Raw genomic sequence first — 18,146 nt, 5'->3', positions numbered from 1 at the left:
TAAACTGAGCTGTGTAGTGACCTGGTATCATCCAGCCCTACAGTCAATATAAACTGAGCTGTGTAGTGACCTGGTATCATCCAGCCCCTACAGTCAATATAAACTGAGCTGTGTAGTGTACTGACCTGGTATCATCCAGCCCTACAGTCAATATAAACTGAGCTGTGTAGTGACCTGGTATCATCCAGCCCTACAGTCAATATAAACCGAGCTGTGTAGTGACCTGGTATCATCCAGCCCTACAGTCAATATAAACTGAGCTGTGTAGTGACCTGGTATCATCCAGCCCTACAGTCAATATAAACTGAGCTGTGTAGTGACCTGGTATCATCCAGCCCCTACAGTCAATATAAACTGAGCTGTGTAGTGACCTGGTATCATCCAGCCCTACAGTCAATATAAACTGAGCTGTGTAGTGACCTGGTATCATCCAGCCCTACAGTCAATATAAACTGAGCTGTGTAGTGACCTGGTATCATCCAGCCCCTACAGTCAATATAAACTGAGCTGTGTAGTGTACTGACCTGGTATCATCCAGCCCTACAGTCAATATAAACTGAGCTGTGTAGTGACCTGGTATCATCCAGCCCTACAGTCAATATAAACCGAGCTGTGTAGTGACCTGGTATCATCCAGCCCTACAGTCAATATAAACCGAGCTGTGTAGTGACCTGGTATCATCCAGCCCTACAGTCAATATAAACTGAGCTGTGTAGTGACCTGGTATCATCCAGCCCTACAGTCAATATAAACTGAGCTGTGTAGTGACCTGGTATCATCCAGCCCTACAGTCAATATAAACTGAGCTGTGTACTGACCTGGTATCATCCAGCCCTACAGTCAATATAAACTGAGCTGTGTAGTGACCTGGTATCATCCAGCCCTACAGTCAATATAAACCGAGCTGTGTAGTGACCTGGTATCATCCAGCCCTACAGTCAATATAAACCGAGCTGTGTAGTGACCTGGTATCATCCAGCCCTACAGTCAATATAAACTGAGCTGTGTAGTGTACTGACCTGGTATCATCCAGCCCCTACAGTCAATATAAACTGAGCTGTGTAGTGTACTGACCTGGTATCATCCAGCCCTACAGTCAATATAAACTGAGCTGTGTAGTGACCTGGTATCATCCAGCCCTACAGTCAATATAAACTGAGCTGTGTAGTGACCTGGTATCATCCAGCCCTACAGTCAATATAAACTGAGCTGTGTAGTGACCTGGTATCATCCAGCCCTACAGTCAATATAAACTGAGCTGTGTAGTGACCTGGTATCATCCAGTCCTACAGTCAATATAAACCGAGCTGTGTACTGACCTGGTATCATCCAGCCCTACAGTCAATATAAACTGAGCTGTGTACTGACCTGGTATCATCCAGCCCTACAGTCAATATAAACTGAGCTGTGTAGTGTACTGACCTGGTATCATCCAGCCCTACAGTCAATATAAACTGAGCTGTGTAGTGACCTGGTATCATCCAGCCCTACAGTCAATATAAACTGAGCTGTGTAGTGACCTGGTATCATCCAGCCCTACAGTCAATATAAACTGAGCTGTGTAGTGACCTGGTATCATCCAGCCCTACAGTCAATATAAACCGAGCTGTGTAGTGACCTGGTATCATCCAGCCCTACAGTCAATATAAACTGAGCTGTGTAGTGACCTGGTATCATCCAGCCATACAGTCAATATAAACTGAGCTGTGTAGTGACCTGGTATCATCCAGCCCTACAGTCAATATAAACTGAGCTGTGTACTGACCTGGTATCATCCAGCCCCTACAGTCAATATAAACTGAGCTGTGTAGTGACCTGGTATCATCCAGCCCTACAGTCAATATAAACCGAGCTGTGTAGTGACCTGGTATCATCCAGCCCCTACAGTCAATATAAACCGAGCTGTGTAGTGACCTGGTATCATCCAGCCCTACAGTCAATATAAACCGAGCTGTGTAGTGACCTGGTATCATCCAGCCCCTACAGTCAATATAAACCGAGCTGTGTAGTGACCTGGTATCATCCAGCCCTACAGTCAATATAAACCGAGCTGTGTAGTGACCTGGTATCATCCAGCCCTACAGTCAATATAAACCGAGCTGTGTAGTGACCTGGTATCATCCAGCCCTACAGTCAATATAAACTGAGCTGTGTAGTGACCTGGTATCATCCAGCCCCTACAGTCAATATAAACTGAGCTGTGTAGTGACCTGGTATCATCCAGCCCTACAGTCAATATAAACTGAGCTGTGTAGTGACCTGGTATCATCCAGCCCTACAGTCAATATAAACTGAGCTGTGTAGTGACCTGGTATCATCCAGCCCCTACAGTCAATATAAACTGAGCTGTGTAGTGTAGTGACCTGGTATCATCCAGCCCCTACAGTCAATATAAACTGAGCTGTGTAGTGTACTGACCTGGTATCATCCAGCCCCTACAGTCAATATAAACTGAGCTGTGTAGTGTACTGACCTGGTATCATCCAGCCCTACAGTCAATATAAACTGAGCTGTGTAGTGACCTGGTATCATCCAGCCCTACAGTCAATATAAACTGAGCTGTGTAGTGACCTGGTATCATCCAGCCCTACAGTCAATATAAACTGAGCTGTGTAGTGACCTGGTATCATCCAGTACTACAGTCAATATAAACCGAGCTGTGTACTGACCTGGTATCATCCAGCCCTACAGTCAATATAAACTGAGCTGTGTACTGACCTGGTATCATCCAGCCCTACAGTCAATATAAACTGAGCAGTGTAGTGTAGTGACCTGGTATCATCCAGCCCTACAGTCAATATAAACTGAGCTGTGTAGTGACCGGGTATCATCCAGCCCTACAGTCAATATAAACTGAGCTGTGTAGTGACCTGGTATCATCCAGCCCCTACAGTCAATATAAACTGAGCTGTGTAGTGACCTGGTATCATCCAGCCCTACAGTCAATATAAACTGAGCTGTGTAGTGACCTGGTATCATCCAGCCCTACAGTCAATATAAACTGAGCTGTGTAGTGACCTGGTATCATCCAGCCCTACAGTCAATATAAACTGAGCTGTGTAGTGACCTGGTATCATCCAGCCCTACAGTCAATATAAACTGAGCTGTGTAGTGACCTGGTATCATCCAGCCCTACAGTCAATATAAACTGAGCTGTGTAGTGACCTGGTATCATCCAGCCCCTACAGTCAATATAAACCGAGCTGTGTAGTGACCTGGTATCATCCAGCCCTACAGTCAATATAAACCGAGCTGTGTAGTGACCTGGTATCATCCAGCCCCTACAGTCAATATAAACTGAGCTGTGTAGTGACCTGGTATCATCCAGCCCTACAGTCAATATAAACCGAGCTGTGTAGTGACCTGGTATCATCCAGCCCTACAGTCAATATAAACCGAGCTGTGTAGTGACCTGGTATCATCCAGCCCTACAGTCAATATAAACTGAGCTGTGTAGTGACCTGGTATCATCCAGCCCCTACAGTCAATATAAACTGAGCTGTGTAGTGACCTGGTATCATCCAGCCCTACAGTCAATATAAACTGAGCTGTGTAGTGACCTGGTATCATCCAGCCCCTACAGTCAATATAAACTGAGCTGTGTAGTGTACTGACCTGGTATCATCCAGCCCCTACAGTCAATATAAACTGAGCTGTGTAGTGTACTGACCTGGTATCATCCAGCCCTACAGTCAATATAAACTGAGCTGTGTAGTGACCTGGTATCATCCAGCCCTACAGTCAATATAAACTGAGCTGTGTAGCTGACCTGGTATCATCCAGCCCTACAGTCAATATAAACTGAGCTGTGTACTGACCTGGTATCATCCAGCCCTACAGTCAATATAAACTGAGCTGTGTAGTGACCTGGTATCATCCAGCCCTACAGTCAATATAAACTGAGCTGTGTAGTGACCTGGTATCATCCAGCCCTACAGTCAATATAAACTGAGCTGTGTAGTGACCTGGTATCATCCAGCCCTACAGTCAATATAAACTGAGCTGTGTAGTGACCTGGTATCATCCAGCCCTACAGTCAATATAAACTGAGCTGTGTAGTGACCTGGTATCATCCAGCCCTACAGTCAATATAAACTGAGCTGTGTAGTGACCTGGTATCATCCAGCCCTACAGTCAATATAAACTGAGCTGTGTAGGCTGACCTGGTATCATCCAGCCCTACAGTCAATATAAACTGAGCTGTGTAGTGTACTGACCTGGCATCATCCAGCCCTACAGTCAATATAAACTGAGCTGTGTAGTGACCTGGTATCATCCAGCCCTACAGTCAATATAAACTGAGCTGTGTAGTGACCTGGTATCATCCAGCCCTACAGTCAATATAAACTGAGCTGTGTAGTGTAGTGACCTTGCGGTTGAAGTTGTGGTCAGGGGACTTGAGGTGTTTCTGTATGACGTAAAACTGCATGGGGATGAAGAGGTCACAGGCTGCACAGTGGGCTGCCTCCACCTTCTTCATGAAGTGTTCCATACCCAACTCTGTTACAGAGGGAGAGACACAGGGAAATAGTTTGACCAGCATAAAAGAAAACACAGAAAAAGCCTTTACAAATCCACCTTGTTCCACAGAAGAGTAGCACACAGACATACAGCATGTACACACCCCACACACACAGTACGTACACAACAGGGTTTCCGTTAGGAAAACGTAGTGCCGGACATTTGACCGGCAGCATTTTCATCTACCGGACATTTCAAGAAATGTACCAGACCCATATGCATTGGTTGCATTACCTGATTAGGTCGTCCGCCCACGGTTTCCAGAAATAAATAAAAATTACATTTAGATGGTAATTCTCTTAACCGAACATGTAACTCAGATGCAATTTGAAAATGATAGAATACATAGGCAGGGTGTCCATAAGGCTAGGGGGATGCGTTCCCCTAAAGTACATTTGAATTGCCAAAATGATATATCCCAATTAGCATTTTATTGATCTGTTTGTCAGCAGAGTAGGCTACCATGTAAATGTTGTCCTATTAAAAAAGGTTGTGCTAATGTCTCCAGTCATCTAAAGTCTGGTAGAATTGCATGAAATGTGTTTATGAAAAGGCCAACATTTTCCTGTGCAAAGAAAGGAGAAAACAAATGTATGATATATAGCCTGTGTCTACTCTAAGGCCTACTATTAGGCTAAATGATGTCTATCTAATCATCACATTAGGAATAGTAAGCTCTATAAACACTGGTCTGCAAATGCATGGAATGTTTTATTGTAAATGTGAATTTTTAAAAGGTGAAAATTTGCTTCTCCAAACCTGAAAGTTGATTTGAAAACCAATAGAACAGGAGAAAGGGCTACTGATTTCAATGGCAATAGGAAGTCTATCAAATAACTGCCTGCACGTTTGGTTGGATTTTGGCTACTTTGAAGCAAGGTAAGACATGCCTCAATATGTAGGATTTTTTTTTTTTTTCAAAAGAATGAAGTATATGTTTTCAAGATTCATACGGCCTCCAGCTCATTACAAAGTAGTTTGTTGTTGCGATTGTTGCACAATAACTGGTCTTATTACATTTTTTTTTACATTTTAGTCATTTAGCAGACGCTCTTATCCAGAGCGACTTACAGTAGTGATTGCATACATTTCATGCATTTTTTTTTTGGTACTGGCCCCCCGTTGGAATCGAACCCACAACCCTGGCGTTGCACACACCATGCTATACCAACTGAGCCACAGTTGACGGACATGTTTGTTACTCCAGCAGCAACAAATAGCTGTCTGAGTATGACCAGCAGTTTCTCCACTGGTATTCCCATCAATGAAAAAGTTAAAATGGGGGGGGGGCAATAGCCTGCTATTAGCGACTAACGGAAACCCTGGTAGACAACACAAACACACTGCTGTCCTTACGCCTGGTTAGGTCCTGTTCCTTGTAGACTTGACAGATAGCAGCACAGTGGTTCTCCATCTGACTGGTCCTCTGCTCTGTCTTCTTATACTTGTTATTCAGGTACTCCTGGTATGTACACACACACACAGTAAGAGGGGGGTTCCGCTCAAAACACATGGGAATCTTACAGAAGATTGAGTGCGTGTGAATGTCCCCATCTGCATGCGTCTGCCTGTGTGTGTCCACCTTCGAGTGTGTGTGTGTGTGTGTGTGTGTGTGTGTGTGTGTGTGTGTGTGTACCTTTGATTGTGTGTGTGTGTCTACCTGTAAGAAGTCTGTGGTGGGTTTGGACAGCTGACTGGACAGGAACTTGAAGTGATCTTTGTGGAACTTGCTCTCCAGGTGGGCTGCCATGTCCTCGTGGTAGAATGAACGGAACTTACACACCGAGCACGCAAACGTCACCCTGTCGACCACACAGAACAACAGTCAGACCACAAGCCTGCCGGCCCAGAGGCAGACATGTTGGAAGGTGTGGTGAGTGAAACTACAGCTAAGTGGTTAGTGTTGAGTAATGCATTACCCCCCCCCATCCATTCACAGAGAAAAGACTACAGGAGGTCATTCTGCCCTCACCGAGTATATTTAGGAAAAGAAGGAATGAGAGGAGAGAGAGAGAGGGAGAGGGAGAGAGAGGAAAGAGGAGAAGACAGGTCATTCTGCCCTCACCGAGTACATACAGAGCCTTCAGGAAGTATTCACCACTTGACTTGTTCCACATTTTGTTGTCTTACAGCCTGAATTTAAAACGGATTACATTTTTTTGTTATTTATTGTCACTTGCCTGCACACAATGCCCCATAATGTCATAGCGGAATGATGTTTCATTAAACTTTTACAAATGTATTTAAAATGAAAGCTGAATTATCTTGAGTCAATAAGTATTCAACCCTTTGTTATGTCAAGCCTAGATAAGTTCAGGAGTAAACATGTGCTTAACAAGTCACATAATAAGTTGCATGGACTCAGTGTGCAACAATAGTGTTTAACATGATTTTTGAATGACTACCTCATCTCTGTACCGCACACGTACAATTATCAATTATTAGGTCACTCAATCGCGCAGTAAATTTAAACCACAAAGAGTAGGGAGGTTTTCCAATGCCTCAAAGGGCACCGATTGGTAGATTAAAAAAAGCATATGCTGAATATGCCTTGGAACAGGGTGAAGCTATTAAATATACTTTGGATGGTGTATCAATAGATCCAGTCACTAGTAAGATACAGGCGTCCTTCCTAACTCCGTTTCTGGAGAGTAAGGAAACCGCTCAGGGATACCACCATGAAGTCAATGGTGACTTTTACAGTCACAGAGCTTAATAAGAGAAAACTGAGTATGGATCAACAAACGTTACTCCATAATATTAACCTAACTGAAAAAGTGAAAAGGAAGCCTGTACAGAATAAAAATATTCCAAAAACATGCATCCTGTTTGCAACAAGGCACTAAAGTAATACTGCAAAAATTGTGGCAAAGCATTTCACTTTTTGTCCTGAATACAATGTTGTTTGGGACATATCCAACACATTACAGAGTACCACTCTCCATATTTTCAAGCGCAGTGGTGGCTGCATCATGTTATGGGTATGCTTGTATTAAGGACTGGGGAATTTTTCTGGATAAAAAGAAACAGAATGGAGCTAAGCACATGCAGAATCCTAGAGGGAAACCTGGTTCAGTCTGCTTCCAACAGACACTGGGAGAGGAAATCACCTTTCAGCAGGACAATAACCTAAAACACAAGGCCATATATATACACTGGAGTTGCTTACCAAGAAGACTGTGAATGTTCCTGAGTCACAGTTTTGGCATACATCTGCTTTCAAATCTATGGCAAGACCTGACAATGGTTGTCTAGCAATGATCAACAAGCAAGTTGACAAAGGTTATTCTAACATGTATTGAATGGACAAAAAAGATAATTAAATCCATTTTAATCCCACAAGGGGTGCCTTTCCGAAGGCACTGTATTTAGGAAAAGAAGATTCCGTATAATAACTGTGACCTCTGAGAAAGAGAAGAGAGAGAGGAGAAGATATGTAAAGGAGAGACAGAAAAGGAAGAAAATTAGACGAAGAGAAATTAAGAGATGTATTTTGTAATAACTGACCTCTGGGTTTGACTTTTGGGTGTTAGTGTGACCCCTGACCTTTCCAGGAAGCCGCCCCTCTTCCTCCTGTTTTTGGGGACCTTGTCCTGGGGAGGAGTCTGTTTCCCTGTCTGGAGCTTCTTCTTCATCTGAGAGATCTCCTCCTGCATCGACACCACTGGGGAGAGAAGAGAGGTTATAGTTGGAGCGGAAGACGGATGGAGAGGTGAGGCGAAGATAGGAGGGGAGACTGGGAAAGAGCGAGGGAGAGGAGGTTTTCGTGTTGGAAGGGAAAGAAGGAGGTGGTGACAGGGAAGCAGGCAAGGGAGGGAAGCAAGGAGAGGGGCAGTCTATTGAAAATGACATCTAGAGTTGTGAAACGTCACCCAGCTTCAATAAAAGATGGGCGGAGCAGGAAAGAGAGACTGTAGGTAGGTTTGCATTGACCCAGGTTCATTTGACAAAAGCAATACGGCAAAAAAAATTCTACGGAAACGGCAGCTATAGGAGAAATGTTCTCTGCTCAACAATCTCTTTAGTCCAACTTTCTTTATAGCAGCAAATTAAACTTTTCCAAAGTATACTTAAGGTATGCGGGGCATGTGATGTCATCACGTAACTATAAGCTCGACTCCACATTTAATTCTAAACGCTTGTTAAATCAAGCTTAATTCATTTTTCAATTTATATTATTTTCACTGCATCAAGGATAGCGTACACAGATGTTTCTGCTTTTGCAGCCTTCTTCAGTTTGTAGGTAAAACGAAAAAAATCTTCAAAACAGCATTTGTAGGGAACAACCGATGAGCAGCAGGTGCTTCTAATCAGTGTTGCCACTCATCTGCCAATCAGGGACGAGGCTTCTCTGGTCTTCCCGTTTCACCATCCAATTCTATCAGATCTACGGGACTGCAAGTTTCACCATGGCGACACATTGGCACATGATAATTATTAGAATATGTCTCATTAGTCAATTATTGCATTCTATCCATGCTGGCTTTCGCAGGCTACCTGAGACATGAAACAGATAGGTGGGAGGGCAGACAGGCTACCTGAGACATGAAACATATAGGTGGGAGGGCAGACAGGCTACCTGAGACATGAAACAGATAAGTGGGAGGGCAGACAGGCTACCTGAGACATGAAACAGATAAGTGGGAGGGCAGACAGGCTACCTGAGACATGAAACAGATAGGTGGGAGGGCAGACAGGCTACCTGAGACATGAAACAGATAGGAGGGAGGGCAGACAGGCTACCTGAGACATTAAACAGATAGGAGGGAGGGCAGACAGGCTACCTGAGACATTAAACAGATAGGTGGGAGGGCAGACAGACTAAACGGATCATGGAAACACTTCCAAGACACTAGATGTGAATGTGTTGTTTGTTTCTATGACAACACAGTTGAATGGAAACGCACCGTAGCAGGCTATTGTCCCATCTCATTACAATGTTTTCTAAACGTTCACTAATTATCATTACTTTAAATCACTAGGCAAGTTCATGGAAAATATTGATAGTCATTTTGTGAAGAGGAGAACAGGGGCCAGTTGATGATGAAGAGGAGAACAGGGTCCAGTTGATGATGAAGAGGAGAACAGGGTCCAGTTGATGATGAAGAGGAGAACAGGGTCCAGTTGATGATGAAGAGGAGAACAGGGGCCAGTTGATGATGAAGAGGAGAACAGGGGCCAGTTGATGATGAAGAGGAGAACAGGGGCCAGTTGATGATGAAGAGGAGAACAGGGGCCAGTTGATGATGAAGAGGAGAACAGGGGCCAGTTGATGATGAAGAGGAGAACAGGGGCCAGTTGATGATGAAGAGAGGATAGGAGGAGGTCGAATAACAGAGGATGAGATGAATCCATCTTACCTTTCTCTCCATCAGCCGGGGCTTTGGTTGCCTAGAGAGGAGAGAAACAAAATGAGTACTGAACCACACACACGGTCACACAGATGTGTTAGTTAAGTCACAGCAGCTGGGGTCCTCACCTCATTTTCTTCACCATTGTTCTCTGCTGGTTCTGTCAGAGAGAGAGAGAGAAAGACAGTCAAGTCAGACAGTGCATAGGGGTAGTTTGTGTGTGTGAACATTGTCGTCTGTTCTATGTGTGTGTGTGGTACCTTCAGCGGTCTCTCCACCTTCGCTCTCTGTCTTGTTCATCTTGGACTCTGGTTCATCTGCTGCGGTCAGTGTCTGTTTTCTCTTCTTCTGACCGTCACGCTGACCACCACCAGGCTGCTGCTGCTGGGGGACATCATCATCACATTGGTGACGTGGCCAGTGACACTCTGCTTCTTCAAAGTCAAATATCTTGAAAATGTGATTGCTGACATGCAAAACATTTTGGGACTATCAGTGGACTAATAAAACTTTTTCCATCTTTAACTTGGATCCCTTCACCATTGCTATAATGGACTTTTCAATACGTTCTCAAAAGAAACTTTCCGTGGACTCCCCTACACATCTCCACTATTACCATGAGGCCTCCATAAGGGGCAGAAACAGGCAAAATAAAACCATAAGATTAAAACCCAGAGAAAGGACATTATAATGGAGTTTGGTCCAGATCTCTGCTGGGTGGTGTTGGTAGGGGCCACTATTTCTTGGAGCAGGGCAGTTTCCTTTCAATGGGAGGGGGACAGTTCGGTTCAATCAAAGAGGCATTTGTGGCAATATTGAATAGGGACTGGGGGCGATAGAATGATGACCAAACTATGAGTTTGAGGGGGGCGAGGGGGAGCGTTGCTGTCAATGTGTTGGTTGTTGTCATGTCAATTATATCCAGACCTCCCCAGTCCCTTGGCCCTGTAGGCAGGGTAGGGGAGTGTTTAGGGGGTTGATGAACAGGGGTTTGGGGGGGGGGGGGGGGGGGGGGTTGGTAGGTCATCATGCCCTGCTGTGGGGCTGGCAGACTGGCGGGCAGTACGGTAGGGTACTTACTCGGTTGAGGGGCCTCTTGCGCCCGCGCTGGTGGCCTCCCTGGGGGCCCCCTCCAAAGTGGCGCCCTGGGAAGTCCTGGTGCCCAGGGACCCGGCCCTGTTGAGCGGACTGGTGGAAGGCCCCGGTCTGGGGGGGCATGCGGTGGCCCAGGAGGGATGGGAGCTTGCCCCTACCCCCGGGGGAGTGACCGCCACCTCCCCGGCCGCCTCCTCTTCCACCCATCCTACCACCTCCTCCACCCATGGGAGTGGGGTCGGATCTGCGGCCTCCAAACCCTCCGCGGCCTCCCCCCCTTCTCGGGGAGCGCTGGCCTGCTCCGGCCCAGCTTCCTCCTCCTTGGCCACTGGAGAAGGAGTCTCTCATGTTCTGCCTCTGCATCTTAGAAGCTCCGTAGGAGGAGGAGCTGTCAAAGCCTGAGCCTAGACCACCACCTCCTCCGAAGCCTGAAGCTCTTTGGGTCATGTCCCCTCGGCCATCGCCGTAACCATAGCTACCGGATCTGTAGAGATCCCGGGAGGGGAGGGAGGAGGGGCCCCGCGAGTCGAAGGACTCGTATTGGTCAAACCTGCGAAAAGGGGGGAGGGAGGGAGTGGTAGAACGAGCAGAGAGTGAGGGAGGGAATCTCTCTTCCCCTCCTTTTACTCCTCTCTCTGACATGTTTCCCCCCAAGATGATGAGCCACATTAGTGATGTCATAATGATGCATAATGTTTCTGCCAATCCCAACGCTGCAGAGTCTTGATGTGGGCATTCACGGCAGGAAGGCTTTTCTCTGTCAACATTTGGTTTGCACACATTTCAGCATTCCCCATTTCTCATCCACCTCACCCTTCTCTCTGAGTTCAAAGGGGGGTGGTTGGTACCCAAGTAGTGGGGGAGGGGGTTTTACCCCCCTTTCTAGTCAAGATGAGGTAGAGTGTCTCACCGTGTGGGGTGGAGGTGGGGACAGAGCTGGAGCTGTACTGAAAATCAGGGTTGGTTCATGGGTCAGAGAGAGACAGACAGACAAGAGCAGCCTTATAGAACCAGGACTGTTCCATGTGGCAAATTGTATGTGGGGGTGATTAGACTGTACCACAATACGGGGGGGGGGGGGGGGCATTTGATTGGTGTTCCTTGTGTATTTACAGGGTGAGGCCTCAGCCAAAATATGACCTTGGTTGTCGTCACCTTCACTCGTTCTCTCCCCCCTCCCCCTCCCTCGAGCAACCTCCCGCTCAGACACAGAGAGTCAGGATGAGGTGGACATGTTGGTGTATTTGTCTGTTCTGAGTCAGATAGATCAGACAGGAGAGTGCATTTGGGGGATCTGTGGGTGCTGCACGTCTACCTCCATGACACGGGGGGGGGGGGCAGTATACTATAACGACCTGCTGCTGACTTCCCTGTGTCTGGGAACTGCGACTGTGGCGGCGAGGGATCTACCTGGGTATATGAATAAGAATCCATAACCATGACAGTATAATGAAGACAAACCAAACTACACCCAGGACAACATACTGGGTGGGAGGAGCCAGGTAGAGGCTCATCTGGATAGTTATCATTACTTCAACAACAGTTAAAACCCCCTAACTACAGCTTCTGGTTTAGACTAAACCTACTTGTGTTACCCAAACTAACCGACTGGAATCGGAACAATAGACTACTTATCCTTAACATGTTATGTTTTAGCAAATTGAAGCAATACGTATCCTAGAGGTTTGAAAATCCCTAGAAAAATAAAAATGGTTCCCAATTCTACAAAATCAACCTTATGAGTTTACCCTTTAAATCAAAATGTTTCCCCAACCGAAAATACACTGGATATTTACCCTGTAACCCTTACCGTTACATCCTAGTCGTGTCCAGGGGGAGGGGCTAGCTAAGGAGGGCGGGGACAGGAAAGATGTGGGTGGTATGTAGTGATTACAGGGAGAGGCTGTGGCAGCAGCATTGTGAGGTGATTAAAGCAGGGAGAGAGAGAGGCTGTGGCAGCAGCATTGTGAGGTGATTAAAGCAGGGAGAGAGAGAGGCTGTGGCAGCAGCATTGTGAGGTGATTAAAGCAGGGAGAGAGAGAGGCTGTGGCAGCAGCATTGTGAGGTGATTAAAGCAGGGAGAGAGAGGCTGTGGCAGCAGCATTGTGAGGTGATTAAAGCAGGGAGAGAGAGGCTGTGGCAGCAGCATTGTGAGGTGATTAAAGCAGGGAGAGAGAGAGGCTGTGGCAGCAGCATTGTGAGGTGATTAAAGCAGGGAGAGAGAGGCTGTGGCAGCAGCATTGTGAGGTGATTAAAGCAGGGAGAGAGAGGCTGTGGCAGCAGCATTGTGAGGTGATTAAAGCAGGGAGAGAGAGAGGCTGTGGCAGCAGCATTGTGAGGTGATTAAAGCAGGGAGAGAGAGGCTGTGGCAGCAGCATTGTGAGGTGATTAAAGCAGGGAGAGAGAGGCTGTGGCAGCAGCATTGTGAGGTGATTAAAGCAGGGAGAGAGAGAGGCTGTGGCAGCAGCATTGTGAGGTGATTAAAGCAGGGAGAGAGAGAGGCTGTGGCAGCAGCATTGTGAGGTGATTAAAGCAGGGAGAGAGGGTGTGGCAGCATTGTGAGGTGATTGAGAGTGATGGGGGTGTGAAGAGAAAGGGGGATTCATATGGAAAACAGCTAGCTGCAGATGTGTGGAAAACACAGGAGAGGCGCAGATCAGATGATTGAGAGTGTGTGTATGTAGTGTTGAAAAGGCAGACTACACAACTGTGTGAAGGTGTGTGAGTGATCTTGAGTGCAAAGCCGTGTGTGTGTGGAGAGTTGAAACCGGGGGAGTGTTAAAGTGTTGGCTTGCTTCAGTTCGGCTGGTGCTAGCTATAATAGTCGGCTAGGCGAACTGAACGAGTGTGGTCGCATACTCCCTTAACCTGTTGGGGATAGGGGGCAGTATTTGCACGGCCGAATAAAAAAACGTACCCGATTTAATCTGGTTACTACTCCTGCCCAGTAACTAGAATATGCATATAATTGTTTGATTTGGATAGAAAACACCATAAAGTTTCTAAAACCGTTTGAATGGTGTCTGTGAGTATAACAGAACTCATTTGGCAGGCCAAAACCTGAGAAGATTCCAAACAGGAAGCGCTCTCTCTGACCATTTCATGGCCTTCTTGATCATCTCTAACCAAAACAGGGGATCTCTGGCATAACGTGACATTTTCTAACGCTCCCATAGGCTCTCAGAAGGCGCCAGAAAGTTGAATGGTGGCTTTGCAGGCCCTGGCTGAAAATCATTAGCGCATTTTGTAAGTGGTCGATCTGAGGACAATGAGGTTGGAGGCGCGTGCCCGAGGCGCGTGGAATATTTTGAAACTTTTTGTCACGAAACGCGTCGGGCGCGTCACCCTTCTTTACCCATCGGATGGTGTCTTGAACGCACGAACAAAACGCCGCTATTTGGATATAACTATGGATTATTTTGAACCAAACCAACATTTGTTATTTAAGTAGAAGTCCTGGGAGTGCATTCTGACGAAGGCAGCAAAGGTAATCCAGGGTAAATCGTCCCACCTACTCAACAGCCAGTGGAATCCCGTGGCGCGATATTCAAATACCTTAGAAATGCTATTACTTCAATTTCTCAAACATATGACTATTTTACACCATTTTAAAGACAAGACTCTCGTTAATCTAACCACACTGTCCGATTTCAAAAAGGCTTTACAACAAAAGCAAAACATTAGATTATGTCAGCAGAGTACCCAGCCAGAAATAATCAGACACCCATTTTTCAAGCTAGCATATAATGTCACATAAACCCAAACCACAGCTTAATGCAGCACTAACCTTTGATGATCTTCATCAGATGACACTCCTAGGACATTATGTTATACAATACATGCATGTTTTGTTCAATCAAGTTCATATTTATATCAAAAAACATCTTTTACATTAGCATGTGACATTCAGAACTAGCAAACTTCCGGCGAATTTACTAAATTACTCACGATAAACGTTCACAAAAAACATACATTATTTTAAGAATTATAGATACAGAACTCCTTTATGCAATCGCTATGTCCGATTTTAAAATAGCTTTTCGGCAAAAGCACATTTTGCAATATTCTGAGTAGATAGCTCGCCATCACGGGCTAGCTATTTTGACACCCACCAAGTTTGGCCCTCACCAAACTCAGATTTACTATAAGAAAAATTGGATTACCTTTGCTGTTCTTCGTCAGAATGCAATCCCAGGACTTCTACTTCAATAACAAATGTTGGTTTGGTTCAAAATAATCCCTAGTTATGTTCAAATATCCTCTGTTTTGTTCGTGCGTTCAAGACACTATCCGAAGGGTGACGCGTACGACGTATTTCGTGACAAAAAAAATTCTAAATATTCCATTACCGTACTTCGAAGCATGTCAACCGAGTTCTGTATCTATAATTCTTAAAATAATTATGTTTTTTGTGAACGTTTATCGTGAGTAATTTAGTAAATTCACCGGAAGTTTCGGTGGGTATGCTAGTTCTGAACGTCACATGCTAATGTAAAAAGCTGTTTTTTGATATAAATATTAACTTGATTGAACAAAACATGCATGTATTGTATAACATAATGTCCTAGGAGTGTCATCTGATGAAGATCATCAAAGGTTAGTGCTGCATTTAGCGGTGGTTTGGGTTTATGTGACATTATATGCTAGCTTGAAAAATGGGTGTCTGATTATTTCTGGCTGGGTACTCTGCTGACATAATCTAATGTTTTGCTTTCGCTGTAAAGCCTTTTTGAAATCGGACAGTGTGGTTAGATAAAGGAGAGTCTTGTCTTTAAAATGGTGTAAAATAGTCATATGTTTGAAAAATGGAAGTTTTCAGATTTTTGAGGACTTTGTATTTCGCGCCACGCCCATCATTGGATATTGGAGCAGGTGTTCCGCTAGAACGTCTAGATGTAAGAGGTTAATCTAATAACTCATGGAATATCAAATGTTTACTTTTTTTGCAGAGGAGATCATAGTCAATTTTACATCTAACTAAGATGTCTTGTGCAGTATTTCTGCATGAAAAAATGCGCTTGAAAACCAGTCATCTCTCATTGAATGACAGACTTTCCTGAAGAATCGATACTGTTTGCCAGAACAACCCGGGGGGAAATGTACCGAAGACCACAAAAATGTTGTCATAATATATGCACGAGCTGTTCCAGACACTTTGGGCTGAGAAGCATGCGGACGCCTTTACCAGCCAGAAAGAAGTGTGTGCAGGTCAGCTAGAGATCTGTGTGTGTTACCTGTCGCTGCGCCCCCCGCCCTTCATGCCTCCCTCCAGCTGGGTCAGCATGTCAAGGCGTTGGTTGATCTTAGCGATGACAGCGTCTGCACTGGTCCCCGTTGACAACAGAGAGCTCCCAGAGAGAGCCCTCTTGTGCCCCCCTCCATAGCCCCCCATCCCTGACATGGAGTCTTTGTAGCCCCCTCCATACGGGTCATAGTTGTCTGAGCCTGGGGGGAGAGCAGAGATGGTTTTAAGGTGAGGATCACACAGTTTACAGGCAGGGGTATAGAGGTGTAGCTAGCTAGCTACCTGAATCAAAATGAGCCAAATCATAGGCTACCTCGTTTAAATTCCAATACATTTGATATGGGCGCCTTTGGCTAAGTGCATTTTGTAAATATGATAGGTCAACACAATCATGTTTAAAGCACAGCAGGCTGCTGAGGGGAGGACGGCACATAATGTCCAGGAACAGAGCGAAAGGAATGGCATCACACCTGGAAACGATGTGTTTTATACATTCCACTAATTCCACTCCAGCCATTACCGCGAGCCTGTCCTCCCCAAGTAAGGTGCTAGCTAACATTCTGTGGTGTAAAGTGTTACTGTTTATTCAACTAAAATCGCTGGCGCATATTCTTTGGCAATTCAGATATGTAATGTTCTAGACTGGTGTGAACAGGTAGAGTACGTTCTCTCTCTTACCTCGGCTCCCCGACCCTCCACCGCCTCCCCAACTCGAGTATCCTCCTAACAGATTAAAGAGAGGTTTCAAATTAAAGGGTTATCTACAAGCACTCCAAACGGGTTGTATAACGCAATGTGGCATATCAGAATAACGTACACACGCGTAGCATAGCTAACTAATGCATTCACAGGGGTGAACGTTTGACAAAGAAACTAGTTAGCCAGCTTCTTTAGCTGTAAACTAACATCGCTAACTGACGCTAACCAACTAACTTCGCAAGCTAACGTTAGTTAACTAGTCGGCAAACTTGCACATTCACAACCCGTTTGGTAAAAAAAAACATTAGCAATACCGTTAACGGTGGCAATCATAGCTAGTTAATACGTTAACGTTAGTTACATAAACTTGAAGGGCTGTGGGGAACGTATTCTCTGGAGGGAAATGTAGAAAAACGGGATATGGCGGCCATTTTATTAACGCCATTGTGGGTTCAAGTCGTGGCAGACGGACTCCATTTTAATGACATTACACACTAAGACTGTGGCGTTCTCTTTCTTTATAGCCACAGCTAGCTACGTATTACATGCATTACAGGTTCTGTAAAATGACCATGTGTAACATACAAAATAACGTTACTATTTTAGCTTGCTAGCCATCTTGAATTGCTAGTAATTAGCTCGCTAGCTAGTTGACGTTAGTAATAACATCTTGAACATGAATAACCTAGTGAAAATATAAACCCATTGAAATATTTTGATACATACCTGAACTGTAGCCACGACCTTCCATAATTTGATGATATGTTATTGTTGTTTGCTGATTTAAAAAATATATATAAAGCTAGCTAATGTAGCCGTTAGCAAGGCAAACCAAGAACAACGGACACACCAGTGGGTGAATACGTTTAGCTAGGGTCACCAAACGACACCTCCTCGTTTCTCCCATTGGGTCATCCGAAAGCAGAACGCCACTCCCCATACTACTATTGGCTGATCATAAAACTCTACACTGTAATTGGTTATCCAGTCTGTCAGTTAACACAAGCGAGTGACGGTAAAACAATGTTTTTAATCAGTTATTGTGAATAATCATAATTTTCTTTAACATATTTTATAGATTTTCCTTTTGAGAAAATATTAGAAATTAATTAGTAGTATGCTATAAGCCTGGACAGCAGTGAATGAAACAGTTAGAGAGCACAAAACATGTACATAAAAATAAATACGTATTTGTTTGTTTTTTACTTGCATCCTAGGCACAATAGACAGATAAA

At 44.9% G+C, this 18,146-nt stretch overlaps 1 protein-coding gene across 5 annotated transcripts in view; it reads right to left on the bottom strand.

Moving 5' to 3' along the window:
• The window catches only part of LOC106564086 (A-kinase anchor protein 8-like), a 43,166-nt gene extending 25,362 nt beyond the window's left edge, over positions 1-17,804 (bottom strand). Inside the window, exons 1-11 of one of the 5 annotated variants that reach the window (XM_082958589.1) lie at positions 17,638-17,804; positions 16,891-16,935; positions 16,202-16,412; positions 10,953-11,517; positions 10,133-10,259; positions 10,001-10,032; positions 9,882-9,912; positions 8,068-8,185; positions 6,182-6,323; positions 5,878-5,983; positions 4,370-4,500 (exon numbers count right to left, since the gene is read on the bottom strand). In XM_082958589.1, coding sequence (XP_082814715.1) covers positions 4,370-4,500; positions 5,878-5,983; positions 6,182-6,323; positions 8,068-8,185; positions 9,882-9,912; positions 10,001-10,032; positions 10,133-10,259; positions 10,953-11,517; positions 16,202-16,412; positions 16,891-16,935; positions 17,638-17,662 — 1,533 coding nt within the window. In that variant the 5' untranslated portion in view covers positions 17,663-17,804. Of the gene's footprint in view, positions 1-4,369; positions 4,501-5,877; positions 5,984-6,181; positions 6,324-8,028; positions 8,186-9,881; positions 9,913-10,000; positions 10,033-10,132; positions 10,260-10,952; positions 11,518-16,201; positions 16,413-16,890; positions 16,936-17,637 lie in introns of all 5 variants that reach the window. The other 4 variants (XM_082958587.1, XM_045690712.2, XM_045690713.2 and 1 more) reach the window with 4 other exon arrangements.
• Between the last annotated feature and the right edge of the window lie 342 nt (positions 17,805-18,146).

Source organism: Salmo salar, chromosome 12, assembly GCF_965601325.2.
Source record: "Salmo salar chromosome 12, fSalSal1, whole genome shotgun sequence".
In the NCBI taxonomy this organism is placed as follows: Eukaryota; Metazoa; Chordata; class Actinopteri; order Salmoniformes; family Salmonidae; genus Salmo; species Salmo salar.
Note: the sequence above shows the minus strand (reverse complement) of the source record. Positions and strands in the feature narration are given on the sequence as shown.